This window comes from Ursus americanus, chromosome 33 (assembly GCF_024610735.1).
Source record: "Ursus americanus isolate L20-20 chromosome 33, mUrsAme1.1.p, whole genome shotgun sequence".
Taxonomy (NCBI): Eukaryota; Metazoa; Chordata; class Mammalia; order Carnivora; family Ursidae; genus Ursus; species Ursus americanus.
This window is the reverse complement of record NC_142159.1, coordinates 16,463,310-16,490,208: the sequence shown is the minus strand read 5'-3', so window position 1 is coordinate 16,490,208 and position 26,899 is coordinate 16,463,310. Positions and strand designations below refer to the sequence as shown.

Genomic DNA, 26,899 nt, shown 5'->3' with positions numbered 1-26,899 from the left:
CTTTGAGAATGGGTGATATAAATAATTACGGTTTGGTCTGTTTTTAACAGTGACTGATTATGGTACTATTGAGAAGGAAGTGGCCGGCACTCCCTGAAGCGATCAGAGAGGCCTTCTCATTCATTCAGCCAATGTTCAGTGAAACTTACACTGTGCCAGATGCCTCTCAGAGGAGGTCATACTCAGACTGGGTCATAAAGGACCAATAGGAATATGCCAGGAGAACATTCCAGGCTGAGGAGTAATATAATACCTGTAAAGGCACAGGAACGCATTAATTTTGAGAGACCTGCGAGTTGTTTAGGATGCAGGAGTATCAGGGTCCAGGGTGAAACACTGGCAGAGAGGCTGCAGAGGCCAGAGGCCAGCTTGACTGGAATGTTCATGTCTCTCCCTTCTGAGGTCCCTATTCTTGAGACAATGTTAGATAAAATGATAATGATAATTCCTTGTGTGTGGGTTCCATGAAGCCCACCCCTTTCTGTTCACACATTCTTTCCATGGGGACCATGAGACGGGCTGTGGCTCAGCCCTCTAGTATTGTGGCGCTTTTGGACGTGATGACGACAGGCTTTATCACTGTGCAGTGGATGGTGTTCCCTGTGTATGTGATGGCTTAGTAGGTATCAGCAGATTCTTTAGTAATATTTATTGAGTACTCTTGGTGAAATATAATAAAGTTAAGGTAATATTGAAAAGTTGACAGCCTCCATTCTTCTGTCTTTCCATTCTGGTCTGATTACAATATTGAGTAGCCTTGCATAGCATCTTGCTTTGGAGGCGTATCCATTGTAGGCGGTATGGTACTGTGGCATCCTGGAACCTCTGGGCGCTTGGGGATAAGTTAGCTGGTATCCTCTAATGTAGCCTTTACGTGAGTTGAGTCAATTTAGCATAGATTAATCACAGAGCTACTTATGGGGTTTTGTCATGCATCATAGGCCACCTTCGGATTGTCATGTTGTCTGGAGGGTGGACCCACATAAATTAGATTCAATTTCAAAACAAGAAAGAAATATTTTAACCTTGGTGTTGTCCTTAAAAACATGATTGGCTGTAGTGCGAAAAGAATCTCTAATTGGATTAGGCAGTACAATGTTAGCATCTGTCTGAACTGTATCTAGTTGCATCTTACTAAATGTCCCCCGCGATTCCATTACTAATTAGTAGTGTTCTATAGTTAAAACACTAAAGAATCACTAATTTTAACCATTTATCTCTGTGCTAAACAAGTTATTTTATTTTTTAATTTTTATTTTGCTTTTAGAATCCTAGGATTTTGGTGATGGAAGGGTACTCACACATCACCTTGTGTAGTTATCCATTAGTACCTGCATCCTGTGTACAGCAGCTCTGCGTCCGGCTCACTGGTTTTCAACCTTGCTGGCACAGCAGAATCACTTAGGGAACTTTGGAAAAAGTACAGTGTCTGGGCGTCTCCTAGGTCAGCTGTACCAGAGTCTCAGGCAGTGGGACCTGGTTATTGAGAACCTTTAAGATGTCCACAGGTGGTTCTGATGTGCAGCCATGATCTCAAACCACTGAGTTAGAGTCTAGATTCTAGGCTAGTGTCTCTCAAACTTTAGAATGCAACAGAATCATTTGGAGGAGCCAGATTGCTGGATTTTAACCCCAGAATGTTTGACGCGGTAGGCCTGGGGTGAGGCCTGAGAATTTTCATTTCAAACAAGTTTTCAAGTAGTTAGGGATCACACTTTGAGAATCAGTGATCTAGACCAGTGCTGGTCCAATAGAAATAAAACAGGAACCAATATGTAATTAAAAATTTTTCCATTAGTCATATTAAAAAGAAACAGGTGAAACTACTTTATATATATATGTCACTATATGTTAAAATATTATCATTTTGACATATAATCAATATAAACATTTTTAATGAGATATTTTACGTCTTTAAAACGCTATTTAAAATCCAGTATCTTATCCTTACAATGCGCCTCAGTTTCAATTAACCACATTTCACGTGCTCGTGAAATGTCACACGTGGCTAGTGGCTACCATTGTGTACAGCACATATGTAGACAGTTACTGTAGATTGCCAACAGGTAGGAATTTTCAAGATCCTTTGTTTATAACCTATTTTCTTAGAGCTAAAATTTCCTTTCATTTGCCCGAATCTGTGTCTGTGGAGCCCCCATGTTTTAGCTTTGTACAAATAACAGCATCCCTTTCACCATGACACACAGTTGGAGGTAGCTCTCATGTCCTGCTGAGCCCGCTTTAGGCTCAGCACTAGTTCTTCATGTTCTTCATATTACATAGTTTAAAGCCACTTCTCATCGGAGCATGTCTGTCTTACAATGTGGTACCCAGAATCGTATCTAGTAGCTGTGGTCTGACCTCAAAGAGGACAAGACCTGTCCCTCCCCCACCCCCACCCCGCCCTTTCTGCCCATTTACTACTATGATTGCAGCTTCGGAGGCCATTAGTTCTTTCAGTGGCTGTTACAATACTGTCTCCTCCTAAACTATTATCCAGCACTCAGAACTCTTACACGCTACTTACATAATTGCTTATTTTTGTGAACTCATATGCAAGACCTTACGTATATCCTGATAGTGCAGTGGTTCTCACGTGGAAATGATTTTGACGCTCCCAGGGGACATTTGGCGATGTCTGGAGACAGTTTTGGTTGTCCCAATAGACAGGGAGGATGGCAGCGGGGGTGCCACTGTCACCCAGTGGGTAGAGGCCAGGGATGCCCCTAAACATCCTACGGCGTACAGTGCAGCCCCCACAACAAGGACTCACCCCCAAATGTCAATAGTGTGGGTGTCGAGAAGCCCTGCTGTAGTGTAATGGGGAGGGGGTGGGCTCAGGAAACAGTCGGGAATCTCCTAGAGGGCCTCTGGGGACTGACTGGTTACATTGTTCTTGTGGGTATCAGGAGTGCTCTTGCTGGGCTCCTGGAGGCTGCCCACTGCACTAAGGGTGTAGTGTTTGTTCACTTTTCTTATGTCACTCTCGTGTAACTGTCAGAAAAGAATGCGATTTGTCTATCTTGATTTTTCATTTTGACTACTTATTTTTAGTAAGGTCAAGGAGAGTTTGGCTAATATAGACAAATATATTAAAATATGTTTAATAGTTACTCCTAATTCTACTATTTAGGGGTAACTACGGCTAACCTTTTGGTGCCCGGGTTTGACTCCTGGGCCCACCATCCACTGACTTTGTGACCATGGGTAAGTTACGCAAGGGGGATAGTAATAGCACCTGTCCCAGAGAGTAGTGAGGACTAAACACATCTAATACATATCAAGTGCTTAGAACAGTCTGTGGCACCTTGTAAGAACTATGTAAGTGATGGTTTTAGTGTTCACATACATATATAGTGTGCAGATGGACATGGTCAAGCTCACGCAGCGTATGTAGTTCTGTCCCTGTTTTTTGGTTGTATGGAGAGTCAGATGCCCAACTGACTGAACCACCCAGGCCCCCCCAAATCACACCTCTTAAACTAGATTCAAGAATAGACTGACTAGTGGTGGCAGATACTAAGGGTTTGAAGAAGTTTGAGAGAAAAGCTTAAAATTGAGAACATCTTATCCATTAGCTTACTTTTTTCCCTGTGGGTGAAAAAAGATGGCTATTGTTATATTTTAACAAAAGACACCTCAGTGTAGTATATATAAATGCTATATTCCAGTTGGTTCTAGAATCTTGCCCCAAATTGATGCATAGTTTCTTGGTTTCTAATTTATAGAATCTGCATTCTTTAAATACTCTCCTCCCCCTTTGCAAAAAAAAAAAAGTATACATCCTTATATGTTTGAAGAGATTCCTGCCTTCTCCATAACTTTCTGTTGAAAACTCAATTTCGTGAGTTGAAAACAAAAAACCTCTTTCTCCTGAACATTTGGGTCTGAAGTTCTGGAAGTGATAAGTTTATATTTGGCAATGAGTTTACTCTTCATTTGGAAGAGCGAACAGTTTGGTGTGAAACTAGGCAACTGTTGGGCTTCAGAATGGCTTTTATTGCCTTAGTTTTAAGGATACTAGATGGTGTTTGTCTTCTTTCAGTTTCCGTGTGTCTGGGCTCTGTGTTTGTGATACAGTTTGGATTTTTAGAAGCCTTTGAGGGGTTTCCAAATAAAGATAGCTCTTAGAGTTTATCACCAGCATTTTAATTTGAGAAACAAAAACTGGTGTTTAAAGTTTCCATTTGGCAGGAATAACAATGGCATTGTGGCTCCCTGGGTGGGAGGAGAGGAGCCAAGGAGGGCGAGTGTCCTTGCACAGTACAACCCATGGGCTTTCCTTCTCGTAGTCTTCTCCACTATGTTTGTAGGACTCAAACAGGATGTAGAGTTCAATTGCTTGTATTAGGAGCTTGGCAAATTGCTATCTTTTGGGTACTCTTTGTTAGATGAATGATTAGTTAGCTGGGCAGCTGTAGCTGAGCTCGTTTCAGAAAGAGGCAGTAGATACGTTACTACTTTGGAAGGGGCTCTGGGAATCGTAGTCCTTAGGTGTGGAATGGCCTGTCTGGACCTTGCCTGCAGGTGGTTAGTGTATCACCACCTCCATGTGTTGACGCAGCTGAGGCCTGGCGAGTTTACTGTCCGTCCTGAATCAGCCAGCTGCTGATGGTGGGAAACGAGGTCCTAGTTTGTTGCCTCTCAGGAACGCGATGTGCTTGAACGCCCGCCCTGGTGCTCTCCCCACGGTGTTCGCGAAGAATCCTGGACTGTCTGAGTTGAGGCTTTATCTCCAGGGGAAGGACTTCCATAGGTGGCCTCGCACGAAGCATCATTGTTTCAGATGAACTGAGTTCATTTTTAAAAGGTCTTGACCAACATTTTTGTTTTGATAGCAATTGCCTGTTTAGAGCCCTTGGTGACCAGTTGGAGGGACACTCACGAAATCATCTCAAGCACCGACAAGAGACAGTGGATTACATGATAAAGCAGCGGGAAGATTTTGAACCCTTTGTAGAAGATGACATTCCTTTTGAGAAACATGGTAAGTTCACCGTGGGACACTGGATCCTCCAGGAGTAATGCGTTGGGTAATTAAATCCATTAGCATTTCCCACCCTCTCAGTCAGGGGTTTGATTACATAAATTATGGCATTCATTTATTCAACAAATACTTGTCTGCTCTGTAATAGGCAGCATGCTAGGCAGTTGGGAATCAATAGGTGTAGGTGTCTGTATACTTAATAAAAATGATGGTGTTAATTAACCTGAAAAGCTATTTATGACTTCTTAGTCGGGGGGTGTGTGTGTTAAAAGCAGCCTATAAAATGTATATAGACTGATCTTCATTTTGAAAGGTATATACACACAGAAACACACTAGGAGAAGTGTGTAGGTACTAACATTTTATGGTTGTTAATTCTTGGCTCCACTTATTTTTCAGAAACCACTCACTTTCAACAATTTGGTGATAATAACAACACCAGTTTATAGGGTGTTTGGTAAAGATTAAATTACGTAATACAATTAAAATAAGTTCTTAACGTCAGCCATCTGGGGATGGCGGGACTGTGACAATTTTAAATGATCTGTGTATTTTTCTGATTTTCAGAATGACCACTTGTTGCTTTTATAATCAGAGAAAGCAGTAGTCATTTTAATTTCTCACCAAAAACCCAAACACAACCACTTTTCTTTGAGGCATGTCGGTGATTTAAATTAGCTCAGATCTAGTAAGAAAGTACATATGAGCTTCCCCCCCTTTTATTTAAAAGATTTTTATTTATTTATTTTAAGGAGAGAGAGCACACGCACAGGGAGGAGCAGAGGGAGAGGGAGAAGCGGATTCCTTGCTCAGCGTAGAGCCTGACACAGCTCAATCCCAGGACCCCGAGATCATGACCTGAGCTGAAATCAAAAGTCGGATGCTTAACTGACTGAGTCACCCAGGAGCCCTAGTACGTTTGAGCTTTTAAACTTTAAGGTTCGGGGAACCTGGATGGCTGAGTTGGTTAAGCATCTGCGTTTGGCTCAGGTCATCATCTCAGGGTCATGAGATAGAGCCCTGCCCTGCATCGGGCTCCCTGCTCAGTGGGGTGTCTGCTTCTCCTTCTGTCTCTCCCCCTGTTCATGCTTGCTCTCTCCCTTTCAAATAAATAAATAAAATCTTTAAAAAAAATAAAAAAAACTTCAAGGATCTACTGAACGAGGTGTTGATATATTTGTATTTTACAACTAACATTTTCATCACAGGGCTCACATAATACCCTTATTAAAGAAGAGACAGAATCATTCTGTGTTTTAGAGAACTGATTCTGGAAACCATGTCAAGAATGGACGGAGAGAGACTGAGAAGGAGGATGAATTAGAAGGTTCTCCGCATTGGCCAGATGAAACAATAAGAGGGTCTCCACCAGCTATCGGGGGGAATGAATAGAGTCCAGGCCAAGACACAGTTTGGTAGTGTAATTGACAGGCCTCATCGGAGGTGGGGAGGAGGGGAGGAGAAAAAGGTGATTCTGAAGGTTCTAGGGAACGTCTGGGTAGCTGTATCCTTGTACCCTCTGTCAAGATAGAGGGCAGCAGGAGGAAGACCTTTGGGAGGGAAACTATCCATGACCCCAAAGCCTTTCTCATTCCTCAACTAGGAAAGGACTCATTCATTAGGCACCAGTGGCAAAGGGACACAGCAGCAAACCACCCCTCCCCCCATGAGTAGTTTATACCAGTCACCGTGTTCTTATGGTTCCTCTCCCTGGCTCAGTTTTTGTCTAGCAGATACTAGGTTACCAGATGGTCAGCTGTTAACAAGTGTGGGTCTACCGGGCCAGTTTTGTAGTTTAGTGCTATATAAAATGAATGGTGTCATTCGTCCAATTAAAATATCATTTTGGGTGAAGAGAGTTTTCAGTTTGTGACTGGAGATTCCGCTGTGAATATCTGCAGTGGAGGTCACGTGGTAGATTGGGGGTGTGGCAGGACAAGGGACTCAAGCCTGCAGTCGCCAGCAGGATGGTCCCTGTAGAAGTACGACAGGAAGGTGTGTTTTGAAATGCCCCTGTGTTTGCCTGGTGTTTGGTTGGTGCTCTGTAAGAATCGGAGCATCAGAGGTGTGAGAGGTGGCTCTGACTGCCGTAGTGGAATGAGAGGAAACCGAGAAGTCTGCACGTTCCATTTGCGGGTCACTGAAAGACTAGACTTACTGCATTTATCACTCTCCTACTTAATGTGTTTTTAATGCCTGTCTGCCTTTTTACACTGTGAGATTCTTGAGGGCAAGGACCGTGGTTGTTCCCCAAAGTGGCACTGCCTGGCACGTGGTAGGCACTCGGGAGACATTTGTTAAGTGAATAAATCAGTGGCTCACCTAACTGTTTAGGGCCTGGTTACCCTGGCATATGGCTGTGTTGTTCAGGATTGTTCCTTTCCTTTAGACTCTGGCTTCTCCAACTATACAGAGACCTGAATCTGCTCAGTGCTTTCTGCCCCTCTCTCCTCATGCCCAGTCGTTCATTAAGTTTTGTCCCTTCTACCTCAGTGTTTTTTTCTTTCACTGCTTCTCCCTTATAAAATCAAACCTTGGTGGCCATTTGCTTAGATGTCTTCGATACTTTTTGGACTGATTCTTTCGCCTCTTGACCCCTTGAGTTTGTCTTCCACGTTGCGGCCAGAGTAGTGATCTAAGTGTACATCTAAGACCTCTTTTCCCCTCTCTAAAACCTGCTGGCACCTCCCCACGGACCTGAGGATAAAGTCTAAACTCTTCAGCTTTTGTTACTTCTCTACCCTCGTCTCTTGCTGTTTCCCGCTCTGTCTTCTGCTCCCCCATCCCCTTTCCCCCGCTCTCAGCAGTCCCAAGTTCCCACCATACCGTACAGCACGCAAGCTCATCCTTTCGCCTCTCCTTGGAACATCATCCGTTCCTCTTCTGTCTGTCTCCTGCTCACACGTTGGGAGTGCAGTTGTCTCAGCTGAAAAGGTTGTCTGATACACCTTACCTCCCCCTCCCACTACCAGACTGCGTTGTGGTCCCGATCTGGAGTCAGCCAGATGGCAGGGTTTAGGGGGCACAGTCTTCCACGAGACTTCCCTCTCTTCTGATACCAACTGCAAACTGGGGGTTTCCCAGAACCACTCTCAGGTTTGACAGGTCTTGTTAGAAGGACTCAGAGAACTCACCAAAGGCTGTTAATATCACAGTTCTAGTTTATTACAAGGAAAGGATATGGATCAAAATTAGACAAGGGGTAGAGAGTCTGGGAAGATTACACAATCACGGAATATTATCAGCCAAGGAACTCATACAAACTTCAGTCCTTGGATTATTGGGGCTTCATTATATAGATAATGTTATAGACTCCGTGATTGATTGCCTAAGTGGTTGCACTCAGTATCCAGCTCCGAATCCCCCAGGTCTTCCTAACATCATGTGGCCAGAGAGGCCCACCATGAGTCAGCTCATTAGCATAAACTGTCAGGTATGGCCAAGGCGCCCATCATCCTTTCACCTGGGAAATTTCAAGGGTTTAGAGGTTATACTGCCTAGGAGCGAGGAACAAAGGCCAGATCTCTCTGGGTAAGGCCAAGTTCTTTATTATACATCCCTTTCCTACAGCACTTAGGCATCAGTGGTGCCTGTTTTCTTCTTGTCTGCCCACCACTGGTTGTAGACTCCTTGAGCTCAAACTGTGACCGCCTGCGTAATGGAGTGGCTGAGAGCCAGGTCTTGGAGGCAGGCTGCCTGGGATGCAGTCTCAGCTCTGCTGTGTACTGGCTCTGTGACCTTGGGCCCAGCTGTAAACTACTCTGTGCCTTGGTTTCCTTATCTGGAAAGATGGTGTGCATGATGATACCTCTTTCAGAGAGTTTTGAGGATTAAAAGTAATAATCCAGAAGTGAGTAGAGCCGTGCTTAACACATAATAACACTCATTAATGCAAACTGAAAGTTACTCTGGTGGTTGGTCCGTTTCCAGTGTCTCTTACAGAGTTAGGCATGTAGGAAGCAGTCAGTCAGTATTTAATGAAGGAGGAAATGACTCCTTTCTTTATGAATAGTTGATACTCTTCTGAGTAGCAGTTGACATACTGTTCAACCAACTGGATTCCTAGTTCTGACAAAGCTAGTGGACTTCTCAGATGTACCCTTCCGTTTCTTATCCTTTGGAACTAAGCAAATACCGAAGCATGTTTGCACTTGGATTTTTCCATTCTAAAGAGTTCATTTTTCTCTCTCTCCTATTTCTGTGCAGTGGCCAGTTTGGCAAAGCCTGGCACCTTTGCTGGCAATGATGCAATCGTAGCCTTTGCAAGAAATCATCAGTTGAATGTGGTGATTCATCAACTTAATGCCCCTTTGTGGCAGGTAGGTCACCTACTGAGGGACTTATCTTAAGCTCTTATTTATAAATTAGAACTGGGGGCCTTGGGGTGTCCGAAGATGGTGATATTGAACTGTACAGGGTCACTTGGACCGAAGGCCTCACCACAGACGGGAAGGTGCTGGTGGCTTGGAATTCAGCCCTGTGCTGTGTATACCCGGAGTCTGAGGTGTAAGTCAGAGACCTTTAGAAGGTTGGCAGTATTATTCAGCAAGGTGATGGGGATGCAGGAGGGCACTTGTGATGAGTACTGGGTGCCCTCCAGAAGTGTGGAGTCACTAAATTGTACACCTGAATCTTATACTACACTGTTAACTAACTTGACTTTAAATAGAAACTTAAAAAAATATATATTATTTAGCAGTCAGTTACCTGGGTAATTTGAGGGCAGAGAGCTTAGTGTGGAAATACTTGAGAGAATGTTGTAGAAAATACTGAAGTGGGAATCTAGAGGATTAGTGCCTACAGATTCTGGTTGAAGGTGCGCCTATTCCATGTGTATGTTTTGTTTTTTTGTGTGGAGGGAGACAAAAACCAAATGCACTTAGTAAGCATTGCTAAAAAGTGTGTTCAGAACCGCAGAACGTATTTCATGGCCTAGGAGGTCAGGCTCTGTTCTGTACTCTGCCCAGCCATACAGAATGGTTTTAGTGGTTTTTCTACGGCAAAGAAAGGATTTCATGACACAGGTTCAGGATGGTCCCCCAGTCCCTGTCATGAAGTACCTGTGTGTGCAACTGTTTTCGCCTTTCTTTGGTACCCTCATCTCCCCTAAACAGTCCGTCAAACCAGACATTCTGGAATATGGAAAGCCACAGGTCAGGGGGAAAGTGTTTGTAGGCTACCACTGCCTTCCTCTTCGTCCTTGCATTCGGAACACTGCTTTTCACGTCGTGGCTCAGTTCCCAAAGCTATGTGTAGGATTTCCATTCGTCCTCTCTTCCTCCCATCACTTTCCCATTTCTGAGTTTTGTTTTTTTTTTTTAATTAGCTGAAACGTGGTAATCATAGAAAAATTTGAAAATTCAGAAAAGCCCATGAAAGCAAATAAAAATCACCCAGAGTCACATTACGCAAAGATTATTATGGTTAACATGTTAGTGTGTGTCCCTGGCATTCACACACACCGTTAGCTGAAAACATTCATATGTAATTGGGAAGAGACGTATCACGGTGGTTTCATACCTGTTTGAGGCACATCTGCGCCCGTGTAGACGCATCCAGGTGCGTGTGTACCCATACGTACAGATCTCTGTTATTTTCATAAAGGCAACGATGACCTTTCTTTCCTCATTTTTTAAATATACCACCTGCACATATATATTCCTTTGTAAATTGTTTATTTCTAGCCTTTGCTCATTAAACATAAAGTTTATAGAGACACAATTTACATATAGCAAAATTCACCCTTCTCTAATGTATACTTCTGTGTGTTTTGACAAACAGTCATGTCACTACCACCACCATCAACATACAGAATATTTCCACGACTTCAAAGTCACCTGTGCCCCTCTGGAGTCACAGTTCCCTCTCCCCATCCCTCACTTCTGGTAACCACTAATACTATTTATTTTCTACAGTTTTGCCTTTTCAGAATGTCCTAGAAATGGAAGTATATAGTCTTCTGCGTCTGTCATAATATCCTTTAACAAAATTCTCTTACAACAGAATAAATGAGATACTGCATGGGTTGGTGGAAGATGCAGGGACAGAAGGGGACAGCGACTGGACGTGTTGTGTTTTGGGGCAGTGTTGTCAGGTGTGCTGACACCAGGGAATGCGATCATATTTCCTGAGACTCTCTTTGTGGGGATGGTCTTTGAGCCAAGGATACTGGTTACTGCTTCCGCTGTCCCAGTTTTTGTCATTCAAGTTTTACTGTTTAGCAGAAGTCATCAAGATCATTTGAATATATAGCATAATGACCCTATTCTTGAAGAAAAATGCTCCGTGCCAACTTAGTAACACAGCCTGCCTTTCCCTCCATTGATAACTATTTTCTACAGATTTTATTTACTTATTTATTTGAGAGAGAGAGAGTGGGGGCGCGGAGCAGAGGGAGAGGGACAAGCAGACTCCGCACTGAGTGCAGAGGCTCGATCCCAGAACCCCGAGACCGTGACCTGAGCCGGAATCAAGAGTCAGACCCGTAACTGACTGTGCCACCCAGGTGCCCTGATAACTGTTTTTTAAAGTTTATTGATTATCCAGGTAGTTGTGGAAGATAATTCTGCACAGTTAGAATTTTTTTTGCAAATACGTTTCTGTAGTATTCTTTTTCATGGATTGCTAAACATTGAAAATATATGTTTTTAAAATAAATGTAATTGCTATATGATGGAACTATGCACTGGGTCTCCTCCATCTTCCCTCTCCCCTTTGAAGCATCTTATAAAATTTAAGAATTGAAACTGCATTGGTTGCTGCTGTCTGGGGTAAGAGCTCTTGCATGAATAACAAGTAGACTTGCACTCACAGCACGGAGATCCTGAAACCTGCATTTTTTTCCTGCTTACAAATGGGGTATGTGCTTCTGTGAACAGTGTAGACATGTGTAGCGTAGAAAGTGAAAGTCCTCTGTAATCTCTTTCCCCATGAACATCACAATTAACAATTTGGTGACTATTCCAGTTATTTTTTCCTATCCATAATGTGTATATAGTACTATTATTTAAATATGTACCTGCTTTAGGGATAATGTCATTCAAAGATTCTAATCAGCTAGTTTCCTTTTCCACTACTCTTCCTGGGGGATAAATGGTACTCGCTCTATTATGTGTCAAAACCAGACTTTCTGTACTTTGAGACCTAAGTATTCCACCTGGAGGAAATTTCCGTGGTTCTGACCTCTAGACTTGAGTGGTTCCTGCTTGTTCCATGGCTTTTGCCATGTTGTAGACCACAGTTTGAATTGATGGTAGTATCTGAACGTATGACTTTCAGTAAAAACAAGAAGGATGTGCTGATGTTTTGGAGTTTTGACAAGAAACAGTTACTGGGCTTTTTAAGGGACAGATTCAGAATTACTTCGGAGTTTCTGTGGAGGTGGTGGTTTCTTGGGGGCGTACCCAGGCCGGCCCTTAGGGCTTCTGTGCGGCACGACTCCAGGGAACAGAATTCTTGTCGGGCTGTGCTCCACGGGTACCGTTCGCATAGACTGCCTTGGGAGCAGTGCCCTCAGCCTTGTGTCCTGCGGTAGTCCTGCTTGACTCCATCTAATTTTGTTTTGAAATTGGGAGATTTTTGAGTTTGTTCTTTTTAATGTTTCTTAGTATGTAGTTGATGGAAAACGCGAGTTCTGGTTTAACGATGGTTGGATTTACTGTGAAGCTAATAAAGCATGAGTGTCAGGTCCCTCATTTTTATAGTCCCCTCTGAAGGTCTTGGGAGGGCTTTGAGCAGTTTAATATTTGTAATTTTGTATTTTTCTCAAAGAGGGCCCCAGGTAGTTTGAGCTTCAAGCCGAACAAATCTGTCTGGGCCCCTGGGCCTTCCACCCCGCGAAGGACCTGTGCCTGGAGGGGCTGAGGGGCGCAGCTGCCTCGGAAACGTGAGCTGCTCTAACTTCCTCGTAAATCTGCTCTGGCTTTTGACTGTGTTTTTTCCTGTGGATGAATTTCCGTAAAGTTACATGTTAAGCATATCAAAGCCTACATAACATGGATGGGAGAAAGAGAATTCAGAAGTTGCCTAAGCATTTTTTTTCTTTAAGAGAAAGTCTTTATTTTTTCCCCACAAATTCAATCAGAGGCTAAAAACACAGGGCCCAGAGTCCAGGTGCATAGCATCAAATCTCTCGTCGTAGCAGATGCTTGTCAGATACCTGTTCTTCCGGCCCAGCCTTCTGGCACATCCTGGCTGGCCCGAGTTTGTGTCTGCATAGAGTCTGCTCACTGGGCTTCCTGGACAACCCAGGGGGCGTTTCCCTCCTGCAACTGACACCATCCAGATCCTCGCTGGCATCTGTCTCCCCTTCTTTTGCCTGCAGATTCGTGGCACGGAGAAGAGCAGTGTGCGGGAGTTACACATCGCCTATCGGTGCGGGGAGCACTATGACAGCGTTCGGAGGCTCAATGACAACTCGGAAGCCCCCGCACACCTCCAGACGGATGTGAGTGAGGCCCCTGTTTTCTTCGTGTTCTCAGCCCTGGAGGAACCGGGTCAAGAGCTGTATGCCCTGGAGCTAAAAACCAGTGATTTTTTTTTTTTTTTTAAGATTTTACTTATTTATTTGAGAGAGAGCGAGAGCATGAGTGGTGGAGAGGGGCAGAGGGAGAGGGAGAGAGAATCTAAAGCAGACTCCATGCTGAGTGCGGAGCCCGACCTGGGGCTCGATCCCGCAACCCTGAGATCACGACCTGAGCTGAAACCAAGAGTCGGACACTCAGCTGACTGAGCCATGCAGGCATCCCCAAAACCAGTGATGTTTTTATGGAAAGTTGTCTTTATGAATCTGTGGGCTTGATTTTTAATTTTTTTTTTAGCCTCAGTGAGCACGATAGATAAAATTGCTTGTCATTCTTTTGCTCTTCCTAATAGCTGATGACTGTGATTACATGAATAGAATTTATATAAAATTCTGAAATTACTTGTGTGCTTTAAAGTTAATCCATACTTCATATCTGAAGTTTGGAAAGTATAGAAAAAGGGAAGAAAATGAAAAGTATACGAACCACAGGGCACAATTTTTGTTATTGTTTTGGTGCTTATCCAGCGGTGTTTCCCGCTTTGTTCAGTTAACATTATTTCATGAGCCTGTTCTCGCTTCACTACAAGCTTTCTTCGTAAGTGACATTGCTCTTCCAGCCTTGTTCCCAGCCTCAACGCAAACCGTGTTATCAGTGTGTCATAAAATCTGGAGGTACTTCCCACACCAAGCAAGTGTGCGTGTCTGTGTGTGTATTCTGCTTTTGCTGTCTTTACACGCTTTCTGGCCCTGGTTGTAGCATCCCGCACGCACTGCTGTGTGCTGTGCTTTTCACGTTGTTCCTAGCTTGGGGTCTCGCGCACAGGGTCCAGAAGGCCACGTAGTCTTCCGTCTGGTTCGTGCGCTGGCGTGTGTTTGGCCAGTGTCTCTGCTGCCCTTTGAGGCGGTTTTCATGCTTTTGCTTTTAGAAACAACATGTGGTGTCTTATATTTACATCTTCTCACACTCGTGTGAGTGCATCTGTGGGATAGATTCCTAGAAAGTCCTTCCTGCATCAAAGGACATGTGCATTTATGATTGTGACAGGTATGGCCGAACCGCTGTCTGGAAGCTTCGCTGGTCTGCACTCCCGCTCTCGGCCGCGTCTCTTCCTGCATCTTGGCCATCTGGGCGCGGCGCCGCATTCCCTAACCTTTGTCAGTGCCGTGGGAGAAGTTGTTTTCTTAACAGGTTTAATTTGTGGTTCTCTTATTAGTGAGTTTATGCATCTTATCCTGGGTTTATGACCTATTTGTATTTCCTTTTTTTGTGTGTGTGTGAGCTGTATTCATTTTCTTTGCCCATTTTTTCCCCTATTTTATTTTAGTGATTTTTCAAGAGCCTTTATATATTAGGGAGATTAGCCCCTGTCTGTGGTGGAACCTGCCAGTATTTTTTTGCGGTCTGTCTTTTTATTCTTTCCCCAACAGTCTTTGCTGTGGTGGAGTTTTAGATTTTTATGAGGTTAAATTTATCAAGTTTTTTTTTACATGTGTTCTGGGCTTGGGGTCATAATTAGGAAGGTCTTTCATACCCTGAGGTTAAAAAGAATTCTCCCATCGTTTATTTTAGCACTTTTGTGGTTTAGTTTTTCAAAGAAAATTGAATCTTGTCTCTCTTTGGAATTTATATTCCTATAAATGTATGAGGGTAGGGACCCAACTTTATAATTTTCCTTGTAGTTACTTAGTTGTACCCAAACCATTTATTATGTATCTCTTCTCCACTGATTTAAAATGCCACTTTTTTCGCATATAAAATTCCCATATGTAGTTGGTCTGTTTCTAGATGTTGGTTCTGTCTCACTGGTTTCTCTGTTCATGTGTTTTTTGTTTTTTTTTTAAAGATTTTATTTATTTATTTGACAGAGAGAGAGACAGCCAGCGAGAGAGGGAACACAAGCAGGGGGAGTGGGAGAGGAAGAAGCAGGCTCATAGCAGAGGAGCCTGATGTGGGGCTCGATCCCAGAGCGCCGGGATCACGCCCTGAGCCGAAGGCAGACGCTTAATGACTGCGCCACCCAGGCGCCCCGCTCTGTTCATGTGTTGTGTTCGTTGTTTTGATTAAGAGTATATTTTAAAATCTGGTAGAATTTTTCACTTACTCCTTTTCTTTCTTTATAATTTCCTGCATGTTCTTGCTTTTTTTGTTTTATGTATGAATATTAGAATAGGGTTGTCAAGTTAGAAACAAGTCCTCTTGATTTCGTTTTTATTGGGATCTCATTAAATGAATAGATTAACTTCAGGAACAGTGACGTCTTTATGGCATTGAGTCCTCCTAGCCAAGAACCTGAAAGGCTTTTTTTTTCCTCCCGTTTAATTGACTTTTTGTTGCTCCTCAGGAGCATTTCCTGCATATAGATCTTGCCCATTTTTCGCAGAGTTTGTTCTTAAGTGTTTTGTGTTTTTATTTCTGTTGTAAGGAAAGGATCTTTCTTTTCTTTATATTTCTTAGCTGGTTATCATTTATATAAATGAGAGTTGTTAGTGAAATGTTAATTGTATGCATACCCAGCTATCCTGCAGAGTTCTGTCTTTTTTAAAAAATTCAGGTAAAATTCATGTAACATAAAATTAACCATTTTAAAGATTTTTTTTTTTTTTAAGTAGGCTCCATGCCCAGCATGGAGCCCAGTGTAGGGCTTGAACTCAGGACCCTGAGATCAAGACCTGAGCTGAGTTTGAGAGTCGGACCGTTAACCGGCTGAGCCACCCGAGCACCCCCAAATTAACCATTTTAAAGCGTACAGGTTAGTGCCACTGAGTATACCCACAAAGCTGTGCAACTCCTTCCTCCATCCAGTGCCAAAACATTTCCTCAACCCAAAACGAAACCACGTGCCCATGAAGCAGTCACTCCCCATTCCTTTTCTCCCTCAGCCACCCCCAATCTGCTTTATGTCCCCATGGATTTACCGGTTCTGGACCTTTTATATAAATGGGATCATACGATATGTGGGCTTTTGTGACTGGCTTATGTCACTTAGCACCATGTTCTCAAGGTTCGTCCCTGTTGTGGCAGGTGTCCATCCTTCATTCCTTTCTAAGACTGAATAATATCCCGTTGTGTGGATAGAGCCCCTTCATTTATCCCTTCATCTGTCGGTAGGGATTTGGGTTATTTCCACTGTAGGCTCTTGTAAATAGTGCTGCCATGAGTATTTGCCGATAGTATTTGAGTCCCTGTCTTCAGTCGTTTGGATACATACCCAGGAGTAGAATTGCTAGGTCATATGTTTAATTTCTTGGGGAGCTGCCCCTGTTTTCCACAGCAGCCGCGCTGACATTGCTACCAGCAACGCGTCAGGGTTCCACTTTCTCCACACTCTTACCAACACTTGTTTTCTTCCTTCTTTCTTTTTTAAATTGTGGCCATCCTACTAGGTAAGAAATGCTGTCTCGTGGTTTTGATTTGCATTTCTGTAATGACTGTTGAGGTTGAGCATCTTTTCATGTGTTTTTTGACCATTTGTATGTGTTTGGAGAAATGTCTGTTCAAGGCCTTTGCCCATGTTCTAACTGTGGTATTTGTGCTTTTGTTGTTGAATTATAAGAGTTCTTTATACATTTTGGATACCAGATTCTTGTAAGTATATGATTTGCCAGAATTCTTTTTGTTTGTGGTAGTTTTTGGTTGATTCTCTTGGGATTTTTTTTACGTATAGAATTGTATCAACTGCAGATAGTGGTAATCTTTCTTCCTCCTTTTCAATTGCATACTTCTGGTTTTTTGTTTTTGTTTTTTTTGAGGGGGAGGGCTAATTGCATTGGCTATTACCTCCAAAACATTGTTAAATAATAACGTAGTGAAAATGTTTATCGAGCTCCACTTTAATGGAAATGAAGTATCATTGTATGGATTTACCGTGGTTATTTAACCATATATACACTGTGAAACCCTCAGGTTTCTTATTCACCATTATTAGTAGTGCTGTGCTGAGCACTTTCACATAAATACTTTCTGTAGTTGACATTATTTGACATTATTTCCTTTGGATACATTTTAAAGACTTGTTACAGGTTGCCAAGTCGTTCGGGTACGATTTTATAATAGATTGCTTTGTATTGTAAAGAATGGACTGCACACTGCTGGATTCCACTTACACTTTTACATGCAAACAAGTAGGAATTTGTCCTTGCCTATTTCCCATCTCCCTGTGTTAGTAGGAAGTGAAGAGAGAAGGTGATCGAGCAGCCACAGAGGGATGATTTTAGCTATTCCGAAATAGGCTTAGGTTGGAAAGGCCTCGTGGATACCAAGTGAACTGCTCTTTGTGTTTTTAGGATTTGGATTGCCAGGTTCTCTTGCGTGTGGTGGTATGCACGTGGCTAGATGAGGTCAGATGAGGTCAGATGAGTCACGCTCACCTGTGACTGTCCAGCTGGGACAGGAACTTCACGCCACAGCTTGCTGATGATCAGATAGGGCCTCGGGACCCAGATGACGGATGTACGAATGTTTCTTCCAGGACAACTTGTCCTGCTGTAGAAGCTCATCGGGTGAGCTTCTGTGACTAAAGCTCCCAGCTCCGGAAATCAACTGAGATGAATGTGCGCTGTTCAAGTCAGCAGTCGTTGCTGGCATGTTGGTATCCGGGAACTGCATAGGAGCGCTAATGCCATTCTTTCGGAACTGTTTATCCTATACCTTCGGCCTTTCTTTTTAACACTCCTGTTGTGGTGTGGAATCTCCGTGTCTGGGTGCAATTTAGCCTAGTCATTGCTTTTCCCTTAAGATGTTCCTGAAATCTTATCCCCATCAATATTAGAATGATTTTGTGATGAGAGTATCTTTCTGTGTTGAAGATTCTGAATGTAATTTGCGTGTTCCACGATGATTACTCTTTATATTTCCTTTAGTTTCAGATGCTTCATCAAGATGAATCAAATAAAAGGGAAAAAATCAAAATGAAGGGCGTTGACTCTGAGGATGACCTGAGAGATGAAGTGGAAGATGCTGTCCAGAAAGTCTGCAACGCCACTGGATGTTCAGTGAGTGTTTCTGTCCTTAGCAGTAACGGTGCATGAGCAGGCATTGCTGGGCCCAGTTCGTGTGCCGGTTTCGTAGCCCCAGTCTAGGCTGCCCACACCTGATGGGCCAAACAAGGTTCGTGATGTTTGTGGTTCATTAGATCGAGTGAGAAAACTTAATGAGAGCTGTTTATTCATTTTTCTCCTGTTTGCTCTACTTTTCCCAGTACTGGGAAGTGTGTGGGTTTGTTTTTTTTTTTTCCTAACTAGCGTTTAGACTAGTAAGAGTGCAGTTTTATAAAGGAATTCATTTATATTAAATGCTTATTTCAGATGACCAGCCTTTGCTCAATGGAAAAGGTCTCGAAACCATGCCCCGATTCTCACCGTTATCTCTTATTGTGTGTCAGGTTGTTGACGGAGAGGTAGGGAGAAGAGTAGACCCAGTCTTGAAGTGTTCCTTTGTTTCTTGGATAGGATTTTAATTTGATAGTCCAGAACCTGGAAGCTGAAAATTATAATATTGAATCTGCAATAATTGCCATGCTTCAGATGAACCAGGGGAAAAGAAATAGTAAGTCCATGATTGATATTTATATGCTTTCAAAGTGACTGTATTGGTGATTTTCCAAATGTTTCTTTTTCAAGGGACAGGTAGTGATTATATTGTCATTTATCACTTTCTGCATGTAGGCCTGTTTTACAAGGCCCTAGCCCTGCCTCGGGGAGAAGATAATCTGGAGTCGAGGGGAGGGGGGCTGAGGGGAGACAGGTAAGGAAACTGATATAATTATATGTGCTAGTGTCGGGGAGTACAGGGAACTGGGGGGCGCATGGAAAGGCCGCCTAAGCTGGTCTTGGAGGGATGGAGAGTGTCAGAGAAGACTTTGTTCTTCTCAAAAGAAGAATCTCATATAAAACCAAATGATAACTGAAATAGAATGGCGAGAGAAATAACTGATTTTTCTAACGGAAATATGTAGGTGACTGGCATCCATCAACTGGTGATAAATTAGAATTTTTTTACTTGAACTGGGTTTAATTCTGTGACTCAGAAGATGGAAAAAAGAGACAGAGTCTTACTGTTTTTACAAATTGTTTAAAATGATTTCAGTACATATTGACAGATACGTGCCATATACTGTTCCCGGCATTACCGTTTTCTGTGTGTTCGGGTATTTTCTGATCCTCTTTATATATTTGCTGTGCTTTCTCAGAAAGCTGTGAGTAACTTGGTCTTTGTGACGTTAAAACAGCACCGCCCAGTGTCCATGCCGTCCAGTATAGTGTGAACTCAACACGTGTGGCTAAGTGAGAGTAAGGAACTCAAGTTTAAATTTTATTTAACTGTAATTATTTTTTTTTTTAAAGATTTTATTTGTTTATTTGACAGAGATAGAGACAGCCAGCGAGAGAGGGAACACAAGCAGAGGGAGTGGGAGAGGAAGAAGCAGGCTCATAGCAGAGGAGCCTGATGCGGGGCTCGATCCCACAATGCTGGGATCACGCCCTGAGCCGAAGGCAGCCGTCTAACCGCTGTGCCACCCAGGCGCCCCTTAACTGTAATTATTTTTAATTTAAATGGCTACACGTGCCTGGTGGCTCCTGTATTGGACAGTACGGGTTTGGAGCCTGTTTTGTTTCTGGGTTTTGGGTGCAAATGAAAGATTTCCTCCTAAAAATGCATGTTAAAAAGTGGTTTAATAAAACACTGTGCAGGTGGGAAGCCGAGGATTAGGCTGGTCAGCAGGTTATTTTTGAATTTATTTTCCAGGTATTACCAGTTATCCACGCCCCCCCCCCCCCGCGTTCCCCATTGTATTGACTTGATATTAGAATTTTGCTTTGAGGAAACGTGCTCTCCATATGACAGGTGATTTTGGAGTTAGGCATTGTTAGGTTGTGTAACTATCGTAGGTTCTCAATTTTAATAAAATACCTTTCTTTGGAAGATGCAGAGGAGAACGTCGAGTCCAGCGGCCGAAGTCTGCAGCAGTGTGGCCCTTTATGGGAGGAGGGCGGCAGTGGCACCAGACTCTTTGGAAATCAGGGCTTAAATGAAGGCAGAACTGAAAACAATAAAGAGCGGGCCAGCCCTAGTGAAGAAAATAAAACAAACAAAAACCAGCTCCCAAAGGTATGGAAGATGGGCTCGCAAGGGCAAGTGGTGGGCGGCTGTGATTCAGTGGGCGGCTGTGGGAGCTTGGAGCTCATTTTAGTGCGTCATTGTTTTCTGATGTTTTTAAAGTAGTTGTAAGAAAATACGGGGAGTGCATAAAGGGATATCAAGAAGCAGAATGAGAGCCTTGCTTGTGCAGTTTGCCGTGCAGTGACGAACAGAAGTGTGCCCGGACGTCCTTCTCTGTGTGCACACATACAGCTGCCTTTCCTGCCCGGTGTTACTGTGTGTCCGGGTCTTCCATGTTAATCCGTGTTACAAAATCCCCATAAATGCCATCCTCGTCATTGAAGAACTGTGTATAAATCTTTGTATTTTGCGTTATTTTTTTTGCGGCTAGAGTCCCAGAAGAGGAATGGAGAGGTGCAAGGGTATGGATATTTGAATCTTTTTAAGGCTTTTTGGTAAACTGTCAGATGCTTCCCAGAAGGGTTGTCCGTCTCCCTCCCCACCGCTGACTCCGCAAGTAGTATATGAGTCCATTCTTTTTACTGAATTTGGAATTCATTTTAAAGACTTCGGCCAGGCAGTTTGAGCCCCAAATGCAGCATCATGTAAAAAGGCAGAGGCAGAGGTAAAGATGCAATAAGCTTCTGAGGATTTTACTAGGATTAGCTGGGGCATTCAGTTTTGTAGAGAAGGGTGTCCTATGGCGAGTTTGAGCGTCGTCGCGTGCGGGACTGGGGTTAATGTTTCTTAGGTCCTTGTCTGTTGGATTACGAGGAGAACGGAATTGATTCCATTTGCTAGCTCAGCACGGGGATAGAAGTTTAAATGTAAACTTGAGCCGTGATGCGAAAGACATCACTCTGGTCTGTCAGGTGGGTTTTCTCTGTTCCTGCTGAGAAGCAGTCCGTGCCCCTCGGATCCGCCCGCCCCGTGTCTCCCTTCGGCAGGCGGCACCTGAGTCCGCCGCCGTGCGCGCATCTCACCTGGCGGCCTTCTCTTTCAGGTCACCAACAAACAGAGACGGGAGCAGCAGCGACTGGAGAAGAAGAAGCGACAGGAGGAGAGGCACCGTCACAAAGCCCTGGAGAGCAGGAGTGGCCACAGGGACAGCAACCGAAGTGAAGCGGATGCGAACACGCAGGTCACCTTGGTGAAGACCTTTGCCGCTCTCAACATCTGACTCTGGCCTTCTGGGAGCTGCAAGGTGCGAATGGAAAACGGAGCGCTGTGTAGCAGGCTCTCCCCTGAGGCCGTCCTCTCACAACATGACAACCCACAACACTCACCCACAAGCTCACACACCAAGTTAGTCTCCTTCAAGCTGCCTCTGTTTCGCTCAAACTTTTGTTAGTGTTGTGTTTTATTTTATGGAAGTTCCGTGAAGCCATTCATGTTCCGTCAGTAAAATATCAAGTTCTAGGGTTGGATGGTTAGTTCAGACAAAACCTTTTAAGTGTGGTTTTATTTGCCTTGAAAATCCGAGTTCAGCGACCCTGGGATTTTTCCTGAACACTTCGGATGAGTTTTGCCGTAATTGTTCATGAAGTAGTTTAGATTAATTGCTAGAAATTCAGAATGACAAGTTTCCTTTGTGCCTCTTTCATTTTCAAGCAGATATTCACATATGAGATAGTTTATAAAACGGTTTTCAACTCAGGAACATGTTTAGATTTAATTTTCTACTAATTCAACTTCATTAGAAAATAATTCAGGAAGTATTTTTCCCAAAGTCATAGGATATGAGGGTTGTGGCCTATGGTCAGGGTGGAAATTCAACAGCTACGTGTTTCTCCTTCCTCGTTCTGACGCTGTTTCAGGTGGGGTGCAGGTCGTGAGAGTTCACTTGCGCTCAAGCCATACGATAAACACGCTGATTGGTCATTAGGCCTGGACTTGCCTGGAGAAGTGGTGGTGGTGTTGAGGTTTTGGTACTTGTTTCCTGACATGGAGAAGGTGGCATATTACTGCTTGTAATTCTGAGCTGCTGATCGTCGGGAGAGCAGAACCGCAGTTATAAAGGGAGAAATGAAGAGATTCCTGAGTCTTTGTCTAGGGAGAGTCTAAAGAGTTACTTGATCTTGCAGGGGCAGAGGTCTGGAAGAGTAACTAAGGCTTTTCAGGTTCACATTCTATGTAATTAACTGTATTTTCTTCCTTGCGGTTCTAGACTCAGATGCCTTCAGAGAAGTAGTTTGACCTGTTGCTCTGTTTTCTTAGTGTTGTGAGAATGGAATCCCATAAAATGCTGCATTTCTTTCTTTCTGTTCCAGCCCTGTCTGGGATTTGGTGTTGGAAAAATTCTTCCGCACTCAGCACTTGTCAGTGACTTAGGTTAGACCAACAGGGCAGATGCCATGGAGTGACTCCACAGTTCGGACATGGATTTGGGAGGTGGAGAGGGGTCGTTCCTAAGACTGGTAGGTGGGTGTGAACTTCCAACCTGGAATGTATGAAGTGGACAGGCGTGGACAGTCTTGGCCTTTTGGGGACCCAGTATTCGGCCAAATAAATTCTGCTGAATCAAAAGGTAAATTAGTTACTTCTCCACCTCAGATTTCAAAAGTATAACCGTTCCAAGGAGAAGGGAAAACCGTAAAAAAAGTTTTGACTGAATGGGTGTACCCTTGTCCGGGCTGGCCCCGGATTCATTGGATTGCTTTCATCAGCAGATGATTTGCTTTCTTCAGTTTTAATGATGTGTTTTACTTTTTTGTTCGGTGACTTCGGTGACTTTTTGTAGTTGGAGCGTCTGTCGTTTCTCGGAACTGCTCTCAGGCTGTTGGTTTGGGCTCCTTCCTGGTAGCGTGCTTTGTAGTAGCGGATGTGGGAAGTGCAGAACATGTCCTCTCGGCACGTTGTGGAGTCCTGAGTCGGAGGCCCTAGTACCCAGTTCCTGCAGGTGCAGGGTCTCTGTTGCCTTACTGTTCCCAAGGGAGTGAGATCCAGTGCTTAAGGATCAGTCATTCTCTTGGCTTTTGACTCTGGACACTTTCCTGACTGTGGCTGGTCTTTTCTGAGTGAACACTCTTGTCTATCTGGTAGGACGAGAGGGCAGGAGACCAGATGCTCTCAGGAAGGTCAAGGTTGTGTATCAGAAACTCAGCAGAACTAGGAGTCAGAAATAGCGTAAGGGATACTCCTTGTCAGGAGCAATAGAATTGCTTTATTGACCTGGTTAATGGAGGTGGCCTTGGGCCCTGTTGGGTTTTAGAAGTTTAACTAGAAGCTGCTAAAAAGTTATGAAAGAATATTGTGCACACTTGTTAACAAAGTACCAAATTCTGATAATAGACCAGCATTTCTGGGGTAAAATAACAGTGGTTTTAAAAACCAATCTGGCTTTGGTAATTTTCTCTTATTCTATTTCATAGTTTTCCAGTTAAAATTGGTGTGCGTTTAATATGTTAATTATTAGGAATGGGGTACACGTACCCGACCTTAGTGATCTCTTCTTGCTAAGGGTGTGAATTTAGACTTCACTGCCTCAGTCTCACTGAAGTATGAAGATGGGAGCCATGGACTTAGCTGCCCTCTGGGCGTTTGAAGATTACTTTATAGGCAGCCAGCGTGGAGGTCCCGTGTGTTTGGCTCCGCGATGACTGTTGTCAGTAACTCTTGTCCCCGTACGGTGACTCACATGCACTCTGTGGTAGGAGGCACGTCTTGCTTGGCCTCTGTGCTGCGTCTCGGCCGTCAGAGGGTTCTGTTACATGGGTTTGTCTCGGGAGCTTCTAGTGAGGTCAGGAGAAAGGGGATGGGGCAGTGGTCTGTAGCTGCTTATTAGTCTTATAAACTGTATGTAAAGGTTTTATGGATTAAAAAACCAAGATTTTTTAAAGGTCAAAATAAGAAATAAAATTTTAGTGGCAACAGCTTTGTACTAGAAAGGTAGACGTATATTAAAACCACCTAGAACCACACTTTCTAAATAACATAGCTGCCGTCAGGAGATATTAGGGAGCTAGAACGCATATGTATATTTAATTTTTCACTAGCTTTCTGGAGCAGAGCCTCGTTGAGGGATGGTGGCAGAAAGAAAGATCTTGAATATCAGCTGAGGTGGTTGTCTGTAGTTTCTTTTATAAGCTCTGAAAACACTTACAAACCCGTTTTGATCCCGAGGGCTTGTGAAGTGGGGTCTCCCTTGTGGGGCGGCTTGAGTGGGCGTCACGGGAACCTTGGAGTAGGTCATCGGTAGCGCCCTGCCTTGTCTCCCTGGGGTTTACAATGTGAAGTGACGTGGCCCTGGGGGAGGAGGGCCGTGCGACGTGGGGGAGAGCCGCTCACTTGCTGAGTAGGTAGGCATCCGAGGGACTTCGGCACCGGCCTGTCCTCGTGGTGAGTCCCTGTCGTCAATGTGCAATTTCTCTCATTCCGAGAAACTTTAGACTCTGCCTGGGTTTTACTGGGTCAACAGAGAATGCTATCAGTTTACCTCTGTGAAATGGTCAGCTCGAATGTGCAGTCGGTTACCGGAAACTGGGATTTCTAGTCGGCGCTGACTAACGGTCTCCCTGAGTAAAGGGATGAAAATGGAGCTCTTGGTCTCTGTGGATCACAGCTGGGGCCCTCTGACTCCCATTTCGGGCAGACACGTGGCTCTTCACCTTTTTACCTTTTTACCTCAAGGCTCTGTCTGTCTGTAGCAGACGTCTGGATTCAGAGTCTGCTGCTGTTTTCCCATCTGGTCATTTCCACTCTTCAGCGTCCGTTCACCTCTGCTTTCAGAACAGGCGGGGCTGGAACTCTGGGCCTTCCGACAGTGCGGAGGTGACGTAATAAAGCACTCTTTTACAAGGTGTGTTCTCCTGACTCTAAAGCAGCTTGTGTTTTTCCGCTGACGTTGAAGCGACGATCTTCCAGATGGAGTGTTCGGGGAAGTCTTCTGCCGTCACATATTAGAGGGAGAACGGGTAACTGCTGTGGAGCGGAGATGGGGACCTCCAGTCACAAAGTGCTGGCACGGCGTGGGGCGCTGCACCTGCACCCCGGAGCCCAGCTTCCTTGCGGGCTGCCTGCCCCTGCTCAGGCCCCCAGGTGACGCTCCCGGTGACCTCAGGCTCTTAGCCTTATCTTCAAAGCTTACTAGTCTCTCTCTCCTAGTTAGGGGTGCTTTGTAGCTTGGTTGAAATGGTTAGCATCCCTGCACAGTTACTGGAGAAGGGGCTGCTGTCATGAAGAATGTTTAAAGCACGAACTTTTGCACGATGGCTTTATTTTCAGCAGGGCAGCCCCGGGTTCCCTGTGCCGCTCCAGGTGGGCGGCGATCCCCGGACGAAGCGTCTGAGGGCTGCCCCCGCCCTTGCGCATGTCAGCCGCCAGCAGGTCACCAGGGCCAGCCGTCTGGGACAATCACTGGAGCTCAGTCAGAAACCTCAGCCTGCAGTTTGAGCCCCTGGCAGGTCCCTTGACCACAACTTGAAGAACACTGGTGTGGGGCTGCCCACATCTTCCCACCCTCATTATTCGTTTTCCACGGCGGAAAGGGCCCTCGGCCTCCCCGGCCACCCTTCCGGCAAGCTCCAGGAACACTGAGCTCAGTGAGAAGAAGGAAGGAGCCGGGAATTAGACTTGAGCCCTGCGTGTTCCCCTTGCTGACGCAGATGTGCCGGTGGGCGTGAACCCCTTGGGAAGGAGGGCAGGGGGTGTCTGTGGAGAGCACGGGCCTTCGCAGGCTCAGGAACCTTCTCTCTTCTAATTGCACTATACTTGTTCTAGCTTCAGTCTGGAGATATGTAAGACCTCCATGGGGTCACGATCCACAGACTTAGCAAGTCTTGCCTTATTTCTGGAGCTCGACAGGGAGAAATGTGACCATCGTCTGACGTCCATAGTTCATTTCCTCTCAGTGGTTTCTTTTCACAGATGGTGTTCATCTGAACCATTTTATTTTTTATTTACCAAAGTACTGTACTCGGCTATTTGCAGTGTTTTCAAAACCAAATGTTTCTTTTTTTGTGTTTTTAATCTTCCATACTTGGTGCAATAGAAGCTGCAAAGATGTGCCACTTTAGGAAATGGAGTTTTGTATACCAATAAATTCTAGTTTAAAGACAGAGCTTCGTGGTGTTTTTGCCAGTGTGAGCGTCATTCGAGTGCGTGAGACTGAGAGAACTTGCCAGCAAGTGGCCTTTTTAGAGGCCTTTGCATGGAGGGGGGCGGGTACCGTCATTTGGGGCCTCACCGGGCTTGGAGGAGCCGAGGAGCTGTGGTGCAGGGGAGGTCCGCTGCTCGCTGGCAGAGCCGCCCTTAAGGACTGGACGCTGATTTCTGCTGGAACCTCGGAGCA

At 44.4% G+C, this 26,899-nt stretch overlaps 1 protein-coding gene across 2 annotated transcripts in view; it reads left to right on the top strand.

The window, feature by feature from the left end:
- OTUD3 (OTU deubiquitinase 3) overlaps positions 1–26,668 on the top strand; it is a 29,022-nt gene extending 2,354 nt beyond the window's left edge. Inside the window, exons 2-9 of one of the 2 annotated variants that reach the window (XM_045782277.2) lie at positions 4,839–4,987; positions 9,194–9,306; positions 13,311–13,433; positions 18,372–18,503; positions 18,960–19,056; positions 20,435–20,619; positions 21,614–21,814; positions 25,339–26,668. In XM_045782277.2, the coding sequence (XP_045638233.1) occupies positions 4,839–4,987; positions 9,194–9,306; positions 13,311–13,433; positions 18,372–18,503; positions 18,960–19,056; positions 20,435–20,619; positions 21,614–21,790 (976 nt within the window). In that variant the 3' untranslated portion in view covers positions 21,791–21,814; positions 25,339–26,668. Of the gene's footprint in view, positions 1–4,838; positions 4,988–9,193; positions 9,307–13,310; positions 13,434–18,371; positions 18,504–18,959; positions 19,057–20,434; positions 20,620–21,613 lie in introns of both variants that reach the window. The other variant, XM_045782276.2, reaches the window with a different exon arrangement.
- Positions 26,669–26,899: the final 231 nt, after the last annotated feature.